The sequence below is a fragment of the Apus apus genome, chromosome 3 (assembly GCF_020740795.1).
Source record: "Apus apus isolate bApuApu2 chromosome 3, bApuApu2.pri.cur, whole genome shotgun sequence".
Lineage (NCBI taxonomy): Eukaryota > Metazoa > Chordata > Aves > Apodiformes > Apodidae > Apus > Apus apus.
In genome coordinates, this window is record NC_067284.1 from 54,652,161 (window position 1) to 54,664,771 (window position 12,611).

At 38.2% G+C, this 12,611-nt stretch overlaps 1 protein-coding gene across 13 annotated transcripts in view; it reads right to left on the reverse strand.

Annotated features, from left to right (window-relative positions):
* Nucleotides 1–12,611, reverse strand: part of EHBP1 (EH domain binding protein 1) — a 231,612-nt gene that overhangs the window by 169,557 nt on the left and 49,444 nt on the right. For 12 of the 13 annotated variants that reach the window (XM_051616178.1, XM_051616181.1, XM_051616171.1 and 9 more), the window contains exon 5: nt 3,903–3,956. The exons of the other annotated variant lie outside the window; for it this stretch is intronic. In XM_051616178.1, the coding sequence (XP_051472138.1) occupies nt 3,903–3,956 (54 nt within the window). The remainder of the gene's footprint in view (nt 1–3,902; nt 3,957–12,611) is intronic. 13 annotated transcript variants of the gene reach the window in all.

A 12,611-nucleotide genomic window follows, 5' to 3' on the forward strand; every position in this document is an offset into this window, starting at 1 on the left:
AAAGGACAGATGGCGAATCGAGTTCAGTTTCCATGATCTCAGTATAAGAATACCCTGGAAATTCTGGGCACTGCTTCTCCCAGGCAGCTGACGGTGTCGAGGCAGAGTTGGGCACTAGTAGACCCTGAAAGCAATGGTCAGCATGAACAGAGCAGGTCACTGAACACTCACAAATGAGTCCTTAGATAGAGAATGCTAATGATTTACTAATGCAATCAAGGGAAACAAAATCCCCTGTGTAACGACTATCTTATTATTGAGGTTGATTAGTCAGAGGTGAGAAGAAAGGAGGGAGCCTCCAGCCACACAGAAAGAAGAATCTGTTGTCTGTGGCTGTAACATGTAAAACCCTGCAGAAAGTTTGATGGAGGCATTCATATTCATGTTGTTTGTGAGAGTTTTCCCTGGTACCTATAGAGCCTTTTGCCACGCAGAAGCTCTTTGTTGAGCACTGATACACCAGAAACCCTGAGAACACAATTCATAAGAGAAATCAGAAGTTTAACACTGAACATATTAACACTGGAAATTAGAGCTCAGACAGTGAAAGGAACCAAGCATGGAAACAGCACGTTCAAATTACTGGTAGGAGCAATGAGAGAGAAAGATCACTTACTAGAGCAAGTTGCATATATTTTTAAATGGAAGACAACTGTCCTTGTGCTCTATAGTGAATAGACAAAATAAACTAATGTCAATCTGTAAGATTTTGAAAGCCTATTACTTCTTCACAGATGGGTAAGTCTTATTCTTAGCTATTAATTTCTTCCTCTCCCATTTGCAACAGCCAATCTGAACATCTGATATTATTATTCATAAGAGCACAAGACCCAAGACAACTCTAAGAACTGCCTCATGAAGAAAACCCAGACAATCAAATACACAGAGTGCAGTTAATCAAAGAAGAAATTTGAGACAAGAAAGTTAGCAGTAAATATACAAAGAACACAGCTGTGAAGGAAGAAGACAATGGAAAATAAATAACAAAATTTAAATATTAAGAAACTGCACTATGATTTAATTACTTATGGATTAGACATACAGTAGATGACAAAGGTTCACTTACTAGAATAAAAAGACAGAGTGACTAAGACATTAAAAATACAATTAGAAAAAAAGTCCTATAATAACCACAGTGATGGATCACAAAGTATGTGTACTTGAAGGATTAAAAAAAAACCCCAAACAAAACACAAACCAACACAAAAAAAGCCCAAACTCAAAACAAGAAAAAAAGCAAACAACCCACCAAAAAATCAAGTATCTTGCTTAATTTTAATTTACAGTGTGGTTATTTTGCACAAATCACCCCACTGCTACTTAAAAATTCCTCTGAAAGCCCAGAATAATCTTGTTTTGAATTTGGTAGTACCTGTCAGCAGAGGCATCAAATATCCACTATCTCTTTTAGCTGACCTTCACTTACCCACACTGTAGCATTAAAAAATTATTTTGGAGATTGAATTTTAACAGTAATTTTATAAAAGCTCAGATTTTTTTTTTTTGGCAGAATCCAGATTGCATCATAATGAAAGAACATCCATAAGCTTTTCAGGCTTCAGTATTTTGCATTCTGAGTGTTGCTAACCAAAGAGGAGGGCAAAACCTTTGAGGGCAGAGGACATACTTAGATAAAAATGAAAAGCCCCCAAAGGACTGTAAATGTCTCCACACTTCTCAAATATTATCTATCCTTGTCAAGTTCAGATAAAGATATTCTTTTAAAACCAGGAAAACCATATGTTAAGCCTGAAAGGGGTAAATATCAACAATTCAGGAAGGGAGGAGATCAACCTCCTGTCTCACCCCTGCTCCCAGATTTTTAACAAGCAGCTGTTCTGTGCTCTGAAATGTGAACCAGCCGCTGGAGCATCTGTTACTTGCTCGAACAGATGAACATATCCACCACTAAGTGGAGCTGTTACTCTTGGAAAAGAGTTGCTCCGTATCTTCACGTGTATTTGCAGACCGGATTTTTTTGGGCAGGATCTACAGCTCTCAGTGATGTTTCATCTTAAGGGGATTTAAAAAAAAAAAAAAAAAAAAAAGAGAGAGAGAGAGATTGAAAGCAATAAGTTTTATAGTTGCTTCACGTTTCAATAATTTTTGCAGTAAAGCTATTTATTAAATTTATTATTATAAGGATAATATTGATGTATCTTCTAATCCAATCCTAGTTCTTCTAGGATGAACTACTGGCATAACTGAGGTTGTAAAGAGTAAATTTGCACATAACAGAAGGTTATTCCATCACTGATACATATTGGAACTGTCTGTTTCAGCAGAAGCCATTATTTTGGGGCACAGCAATCAAAGCAACCTCCCACCGTTCTCTGCAGCTCAGAGAAGATTTGAGGCAGAGAGCGGGAACCTCCTGTAGCAGATGTGCTACTGCCACTTCTATAGATCATATGATGACACGTGAAAAAAAGCAATGTGTTATAAAGCAGGACATGAAGTCTACCCACTATAAACTTCTGAAAAAACGATCTTCTGCAACGTCACAGGAAATCCAACTATACCCAGAGGAGTTGTCTGAGAAACACACTAACATTGTTTTATATACAGAGTTACTTGTACAGCGACAACTGGTGATGGAGACTTCCCTGATTAAAATAAACCAAGTAAGAAAGAAAAGGAAACTCCAGGAAATGGCAATTAAACTGTGTTTTGTGTTCATAAGTTTCATAAATGAAAATAGAAACTTGACATTTAAAAACAAAAATATAAATTAAGCACTTTGCTTTCAGCCCTTTTACATGTTCAGCCACTGGCAATCAAAGTAGACCTTAGCTTTGGACATCCATATTGCTTCTGGTGTTGACCAGAAAGAAAAGGCAGCATTTTTAGGCAAAAAAGATAACATGCACATTCCATTGCTTCCCCATACTTCAGTTCTGTGTTGTCCTACTATGACTCAGTAGAAGAACAATATTTTTCTGTTTAAAAACAACATAAAAATTAAATAATGTTACTGAGAAACAGTCCATAATGAAAATATATCAATGAGAGATAAACACACTGTCCTGATATCACAGTCCTTTGAAATATATTTCAAAAAGAAGTTTCCTCTTCAAGGAAACCTCAGGTAAAGCAGCTCCCCCCATTCTTCAGCTTGAGCAGCCCCAGAAGGGAAGCTGCAGGCCAACACAGAAAAGGAAAAGGAAAAAAGTACTTAATGAAGCACTTGCTCTATACAATGCCCTGGTATTTGTGTTATTTGTACAGTCCTCAGGAGTTCAGCTCTCTGTGTAATTCTGGGAGCCCTTTGCTCAGAGGAGTCAAGGGTTTCACAGGAGCCACCACTGGGTGCACAAGACAATTCCCGCCTTGTGGAGAGAGACTGCAATCTTGGGGAGCAGGGGAGCACATCATGACTCTTTCTCCTCCCTTAAGTGACCATGTCTGGTCCCACCTCTCCACCCTGCCACATTTCTTTCACCTATAAAACACAGATGATGAAATACGCTCTTCGCTGAAGAGTAGCATTCAAAATTCAGCAGGGTGTGCTGCCATTTGGGATGTACGGATGTCATAACCCAGCTCTGACTTGTTCACTCCCCTGCTCATAGAAAAATAATGTGTCATAACCCATAAAACAATGAGTCATAACCCAGCTCTAACTTGTTTTTACTGTGTTGCTCATAGCAAAATAATGTAAGGAAGACTGCTTAGAGAAGGCATTTAAGCAGTGTAGTGTAGTACTCCTCTCTCTTGTATTTTAATTGTAACGTAACATGGTTATTTTATAAGCCTGTACTACTACAGAGCAAGGCTTTACTGTGGTTCAGCAGCTCAAATTTCCCTCAAGCCCTTTCCAGCACTTGGACACGCCTTAATCTTTTAAATGATTACATCTTACATTTACAAAAAGAAACAACTATAAAAACATTCCAGCTTACATTCTCTATGACAAATGTCCATTCTTTGTCTTCAAACTCTTCAGCGTGGGGATCCTAGAAAAACAAACCAGATAACTTAAGTCTAAAAATAATCCAGGGTGCAAGAAATTGTACCTCAGGCAAGATTTTCATATACTTGTATTTTTTACCCACTGAAGATGACAGAGGGCGATATTCTAGCTAGGATGTAAGCTTCAACAGATGTCAATAAAATGACAAGGAAGTTGGGGCTAAAACTGTCAAGGAGAATTTAATTAAGATTCCTACAGATACAAACGTGAGGTTGATTCTGATAAAGGCCTGTAATTCTATTTCAAAGCAAAAAAACCCAACCAACCAAAAAAACTCCTCTCTTTAACTCTTAAATTCTACCTCCTAAATAAACACAACAAATTGACAGCTTGCAGAGAGGAATGGAGGAAGCCACTGCTCCCACCTGGCATGAGAAGGCATACACCTACAGCAAGCATCACCCAACCTCCATCAGCAGGAGCAGAGATCCAAAGTCCCATCTTCTGCACAGTACCTCATTTCACTGCAAATTTCTTAAGTACCTATCCTTCCTTCACAACACTTCTGTTGCATCACACGTGAGGATCAGAAAGCATTTTCACCAACAGGAAGATAAATAACAATGAGTATTGCATATTTGGCATTTGTTTCCAATTTAATAAGTTTTCAGTCTGGTGGCGTGGTCTGTATTATTGTAATCTGAAATTAAGATAATGGTGGAGACATTAAGTCGTTCCCTTTATGCCTCTATTGAGGATCCTACTTTTTAAAAAATGACTTATTTAAAAACATATAATTGATTTATCATCCAATCCTAGTTCTGAGCAATTGTAACAAAATGACTTTTACTCATTTTGCAAAGCAGCTTCTCACATTAAGAGAATGTGGCTTTAGGCTTTCTATGGACATGAAGCCTAATTTTGCTATACTTCAATTTTATACTGTTATTTCTAGTTATCAGAAACAACTCAATTGCTCCTTTCCTGCTGATGTTTGCAGGCTATAGATGCCAGCAGATAAATGTTACTCCCACATAATCAGCACTTGCCAGCATCATCTATGAGATGCCTCAGCACTGTAGGTTTTTTTGCTATTATTTGGAGCCTGCTCATGATACTACACCAAGCATTGCACCAATCCAATCTTGCTGCTGTAAATTAACAAAATGCATTGAGGTATTTTGCTTCTGCTTTATCTCTATTAGTACCATCCTTCCTTTTTTTCCGGAATGCTGTAAGTCTCACATTCAATCTTTTTAACTCACCTTATCCTAGTCTTTGCTTTAACCATCCTCGTTTCATCTAGCTTTTCCATGAAGTCAGACACAGAGTGAGCAGAGGTACTGTATCACAGTACAAGTTCTTTTAACTAGTTCTCATTAAATACACACTAGATTTTTTAAGTAACAAGCTTGCAGCATAAACAATCAGCAAAACCAATTATTTTTCTTTTTCCAGCACACAAAGGACTTGGAAAGCATGCTCTTAACTAGACCACTTATTTGAATTAACTAAATTACATTCCTAAAAGGAAATCCTCCTATCTCCTCAAGCACAGCCCTTCCTACAAAATCCAGCAAAGTGGGTTCATTGCTCTGCAGACCCCCTGTAAAACACTGGCCCTCCTTGCAGAAGGAGTCCCGCTGGGCATTGACATGCTCACAGAAGGAATTCAACAACACATCATACTGCTGGCACTAACATTAACAATATATTTTATCAGCTACAACCACAGGTGTCATATGCAAAATCCATTTTAAAACACATTAACCCAACAATGGGATGTAGTTTCAATGGAAAAATAAAAGATGTTACTAGAAACATGTAAAAACTGATTATTTCTTTTGATATTCTAATAAATCTTTCTAGAATTTTTTTAGAAATCGTAATTTAAATACTGCAAATTAATGTAAAAATCACACTGTACCATTAGCCATAAGGACAGAAGGGCAAGTAGATACATACAAGATTATACTGAGATATCTCCATGTTCCAACTAATGTCTGTAAATATCAGATTATGTAATTATATATCCATCAAATTAATCAGATTTGTGGAATTCGACATTATGTAAATAAAGAGCATGCTAACTGCTGGTTTGATGCATCCAATATAAATTATAAAGATACCATTTTTTGTAATCCAGCTATTAAATACTCTGAATTTTCAAGAATTAACCTGAGGCAACCACCTTTTTGTTTAATTGCTTCCTTTGATACAGCATAAAACGACATAATGAGATTTAGCGGGATCATTAGTCACTTTATGTTTTAATAAGCTACTCCATAATAAGTGACTAAACTCTTATATATTTCACCCTACTCAGTTTTTTTCATGACCCCTGCAAAAGCTATTAATGCAAGCTTGCAGGTTTATCTAAAACAGCTTGCAAAATCAGGGCCCAGTATTTTATCCCATGCAACAAACAAACCAATTGTCATTTTGTTCATGTAAGGCAATCACCTATGAAAAACCAAAGCTCTTCTACCAGTGGAAGGAGAGCCAATTTCCACCTCTGAAGGCTACAGGATCAGGTGCTCTGTTGAGTATTTCTGATAAGCTGACAGAGCAAAACAATGCTGTTTAGTAAAAAGACTTTTTAACACTCAACATAGACTGGAAAATGAGTTGCGAACATTTTTGAAAAAGAAAACAAACAAAACATGAGTGTATTACCCCAAATGCCCTACCAACTACCCAAAAATTAAAAAGAAATAATAAATTAAAAGCTTCAAAGACTTCTCTAATGAACATCCTTCCCAATAGTTCTAAGAGTATTAAATATGCTAAGATATGGACACATTGCATATGTGCAAAAAAATATTCCAGATTAAAAGACAAATCCAGATTTTAAATTTTTTTTTTAAAAAAACAACACATTTCTTGTTAGACTTAAAATGCCTTTAGAAAGAGAAAAACCTGAATAAGCTTATACACATAAGGCTCAGCATTTCCTTAAAAATGACAGATAAGTGGCTTCACTCTGCACTAAAATGCTTTTGTTAGAAGCCCAAGGAGCAGCATGCATAGTCCCATTGCTAGCTAACTTAAAACTTTATTATTAGTGTCAGCATTAACAGATACTTGTATGATTACAGTTACAACACAGTTTCTATTGCAACCACCACTTCACTCTTTGGATTAACATTTCCATATGTGGTCTCCATAAAAAGTGATGTTTCTATAAATCTGGCTAGTCTTTCAAAATATTTTGGATTTGAAGAGGGTAAATACCAGTAAAAAACATTAACAATACAAGCTTCCTTCACTGGCTAACACATATTCTCCATTCATTTCCCACATAAAACTCAAGCAATGAATTTAGCAAACTATTATTTGAGGACTATACAAAGCTGACTACCTTTTAGGAAAAAAAATGCTACTGAAAAGAAGAATAAACCTAGAAGTAAAAGTTATAGCAGCCTTTGAAATTTTCACTGTATGAAAGTCCTCCCTGGTAATACAGCACACAAAACCTCATCTCATCTGTAAGCACATAAAAGTAATCACTGAAAACACACAGCTGGAAACACCTGAAGACAAGAGTTAGCCCTCATTCCCATCCTCCTTCCTGAAAGCAAATGATAATGAAAATTACCTAAAAAGCTCAAGGAGCAAACTGTCTCCAAGATTTTTCTCAGTCTGAAACAACCTCATACCTTGCTGTAACACAAAGGGAGTTAGCAAGAGCCATTTTTCTGATAATGTTCATTTTCTTCACCAACATACCACAGATGTGGTACTACACCCTATTCAGTATTCATTATGGTTTTACCTTGAATTGAAAACTCCAAGTATTTGGGCAAATGGATCAAATGTCTTGTTGTTCATCCTCCTTTTTATTGTGTAAAAGCAAATAATTATTTTTGATACCAAGAGACGGGGCCCATTTTCCTGTTTCTCTTTCCATATGCATTCACTTCTCATATCAGACTCTTTTTCAGTATCTTCAGCTAAGTTTTAGAGCCTTCTTTTTTTCCCCTAACCCTTGTCTTTTCTTTTTTTCTAGTAAGATTACTTTAGTGTTTAAAAAAAACCTAATGCCCAGGTGAGAAGTCAATAGTACGGAACTATGCAAAGGACAGGACATCATCTTACGGTTCTCCTGCAGTGAGATCCTCAGACAACAACAGCTTCTTCAGTTGTCCTCTCAAGGTCCCTAGAGTACTTTCACCAATCAGCAAAAAAATAGCCCATCTCCCATTTTCCCAGTAACTCTGTTAACTACTTCCCTAGGTATATGTTGGTCCTCCACAAGCTCAGTCCTACAAACTCCTCTCTGCAATCCCACCCACCAGTTTGTTTCTGTGACCCCATTCAGCCCATCCATGTGCCAGCTACCCAAAACCAGGCAACTCTTCTGGACTCGGGCAAGGAAAGAGTAACATGAAACGCATCTGTCACATTTTCCTGTTCTCTGATGATCAGTCTATCATCAGCCCATCCAGCAAGACACTTTGTCAACAGCTAGATCCTTTCTACAGCAAATAAGGTGGTTTCAAAAGACTGAAGTAACTCTTCTTCAGTAACTTGAATTATCTTCAGAGTTCTTCCTGTATGTCTTCTAAAAGGAGTGAAAGATTGATGGCAGCAAACAAGAGACTGTTCATTCTCCTCATCAGCTGCCAGAGTGGGTAAGGGAGATCTTTGCCCTGTTAAGTTTCTTCCTCCCTTCCTTCCCCATGCCTCCTCCCTAAGCTTTACTGGCTTTCAAAGCTTGTCTTTCAATTAGATCACTTCATACCAGCCTTAATCTTCAGTCTTTCTTCTTGGGGAATAACTACTTAAGGACTGTCTTACTGAATCAGATCAAATTATGACAGGGTTTGTGATCTTCCTCTACCAGTGACCGAGAGCAGATGCTCTGGGTTTTCCAGCATCTGTCCTCAGCTTTTGTACTTCGCTGTTTGAAGCTGCAGAAGACTCAAAATTTGACCTAATTCTTGTCGCTTTCAACGCTGCTTATAGAGATCTGATTAGTCTTAAAAATCACATACAACTCTGGTCAGCTTTTGTTGAGCTTTCTGTAAAGCCTCTGGGCTAGAAAGGCAACAAGGACTGACATTTATTTGTGTTTAATTTTTGTACAGTTAGTTCCCACACTAACTCTGTATATTTATTAATTTAGTGTGCAAGTGTGCTCACTTCCCTGAATGTATGATTTCTTGTATCTGACACACATCTTGTCTTGCCTATGGGTTATTTTTTTCCCCCTGTGGAATACACTCCACAGTGCTCAGTCAAGCCACTGGACTCTCTTAAACTGCAACAAGTATGTTCTGAACCTGAGTTTGTTCCTTGCTTCTGGGAAATAGCTTTATCAGAGCAGTCTGGGGTGTTTGGTTGTTTTTTTTTCCTTCTCTGAGACAGGGATTAGAAGTCAGCAGGCTCTGCTGCAGTGTTCCTGCTAGTGCACGGCCAGTTACTTCACTACAATGAGAGCACATGATCAACTCAGGCTTTCTAGAAAAATGATACATGATTTATTCTGAGAGATATTTTGGGATGGAAATATATTCAACAATACAAGCCTCCTTTTAGAATTGATTTTATTATTATTTTACGTGTAACTATTTTTTGTGCGTTTAAATGTGGCTTTTTTCAAACTTTGAAATGAAGAGCTGGTAATCTTCCCTGTTGTTGCAATAGTACATTGGTGTGACAAACTATGCATATTACTGACAAAACAAGTGTTTGTTGTAATCCAATGAAGCAAAGTCCATGCTTACTCCAGAAGAACAAACGTTTTTGCTTGGGAAGTTCATTTGGCTTTTAAGCTAGAAAATAACGATGTTGCAATTTAAATCCTCACAGTACAATTGATGTTTACTTAGCTTTGCTAAAAGCACTGGGCTTGCTTGGAGGTGAATATTTCTCATTTACCATCTCTCTCAGTTGATGCAGGTATGGGTTTGTACATAAAGCCATGGAAAAGTATACAAGCTTTCACATATGATGGTTAAACCTTGCTAACGCAAGGACTCTAAAAAATAACTTCTGGAGTGCAACCATGGAAACAATGAAAAATAGGATTTCAGCTAGCTTTTTCAGCATTTGTGAATCTTTCCATGAAAGTGATACGAATCATGGACTTACAAAACACAATAGGCTTATTGCTTCACAACGTTTCTTTCTCCCCATTTTGGTTGAAAAATCCAAGGCATAGCCAAACCTCAATGTAGAGCATAGCAATGGAAGAAGTTAAAGAACAGATGGGACTTTTTATGTAATTAGCACTTCAGCCGGCTGGATGGGAAGGAGGCAGAGCTAGTCAAGGGAAACTGAATAATTATATCTGTTTGATGTTTTTCCACACATGACCCCAGAGCATTATTAAATTTTACCAGCAGCCCAGAATTAAGTGAAATGAAACAAAGTTTTTATTTATTTGAAGTGAAAGTTTTCTAAATGAAGGCTGTATTATTTTCAGTACTTAGCTCTTCTTACCAAAAAATTAGTTATATTATTGGAAACAATCTAACACACAAAATAGGCCTGTGCAGATAATGTCACATATCTGTCTGTTGACTGATCACAGGCACTTTGTTAGCCAACTCTCAAGTGTCCATGGGTGACTACAGTAGAGGATATTCTTAACATTCTCATCAGCACTTGAAACCTCAACTTATCTCCTAATCCTATGAGCAACACATTTCAACAGCCACTTACAAATGCACAGCCACTACCGTGTGAATCATTTCCCAAAACACGTAGCTGTCTATTCTGGAGTTCACTCTTTTCCTTCCCTGCACTTGTATTTCAAACAGCACCACTGTGCTAATTTGTTCTCTGTGATTGCTACAAAGCTCGTTGGAGTAACCTGCTGCCATCAGTAGGCTCTGGCAGTGTGAATGTGGAGCCAGCAGCTTTCCTTAGCTTCTCCAATTGTAATGAAAGAGGACAACTTCTGTTTGTTAAACAACATGGCCACGCTAAGTGTACTTACTGCAAAGTGCCAAACATTCCACAGTCACTCTCCTTCACAGGGGAGTGGCTCCTAAAAGGATTTAGAAGACAAGGCAAGACAAGTAGTCTCTTTTTATGAGGTCTACTACTTTCAGTGCTTTCACCTCCCTCTTTCCAGAGGATGGGATGACATAAATACTTGACTTGTAAGTCAGGTCCCAGAAAGCCTGCTACAGTGTGCTCTTACACACTTCCCACTACTCTAGCACTGACCAGCCAATGCATCAGCTGTATAAAAAATAGCTATCATCTTTGCCCAGAATGCACCAGATAGAGAAATGCCAACTCTCCATGTGTTAGGACACATCCCATGCTACAGCTGTAGTGCTGCTGTAGCACTGAGCTAAAAAAGCCATTGGAGGACTGGGCACAGCCTGAACTGTGCTAACACCATATTCTGCCCACAATTGCCTATCACTCACAGCTCATTTACCCAGGCAGGCTGCTGGTCCTGCACAGATACAGTGCTCCTGGTGATCACCCAACTTACTCAAAAAGCTCCACTTTGTGCCACACCTGCATAACCTTATAGAGAAAAAAAAGTGGGTTTGGCTACTTACAGGCACTCTTAGAGGAGCCAGAGGATCAATTAGAGCAGATTTACATACAAGCTGCCTGACAATATGATGATGCTTCTTTGTGTGATCTCAGCATTTCGATTATAAAAACCTGAGCTTGCTCTCCCAGAGATCAGGGTGTACCATTCCCAGAAGACAAAGCCTTTGAGATTATTCAGGGTCCTACCGCTCCTCCCAGAGAAGCCCTTATGTTGGGCAGGCTCATTCTGGAGAGAGGAGGAGGCAGTCCAGCGAAAAAATCTGCCTGCAGAGTCACAGTGCTGGTTAAAATAAAGGCTGTAGCAATACCTAACACTGGCTCCAGAGGCCCTTCTCTCCCCTCACTGTGTGGTCCTACCTCTCACACTTTCAGTGGCACAACTACAAGTTTGTTGTGCTGTACTCCAAAATATAGCCCTGAAGCAATGAAGGTAGGAATAAAAGGGTAAGGTGGGATGGCAGGAAAATGCCGAGAGACAGTTTTACTCCAAAGCCACAGTATCAGAGAGCTGCACCCATCTAACATGTTATCGCATACACAATCAAGACTTGTGTACATTTCTGCTTCATTTTAAATGTTAAAATATTAAGTAATATTTACTGTGTTACATAACCATATTCAGATTATACAGACACACAGCATAGTCACATAATGGTGTTAAACTTCTTAATCCAAATAGAGGCCCTTGAAGCGTGCAAAGGCAAACAAATTTTGCTAGTGAACTCTTGAACCTCAGCTGAAGACTATGTGTCCGTTAAAAGGAGAGACAAATTTATGATAGTTAGCATCAGTGGCAACCTGTTTCTGTTCACTGGTGAACCCAAGGAAAAAAAAAAGTGGGAGAGAAACCCCCTTTTTAGGCTTAATGAACCAAGTAATAAATTCACATTCTAAGAGTAACCAGAAGCCACTTCTAAGCAGTTATTCAGGGAAGTCCCTGAGACAAAGAAATATATAACGAATTAGAAAAAAAGTATGTTACTGTTGGCCTAAGCTGTAAAGAGAGCAATTATAAATAAGATCAACCAGAGTGTAGCTGGAGATACCAGAGTAAAGAACAAGAAAGAACTAATGGAATTAAAATCCCAGAAATCTTCAGCCTCCCGGGCAGCCTCCTACACTGTCAGACATGCAAATCTGCATAGTTTATCTTTATGCAGAAAGGGCTTTACCC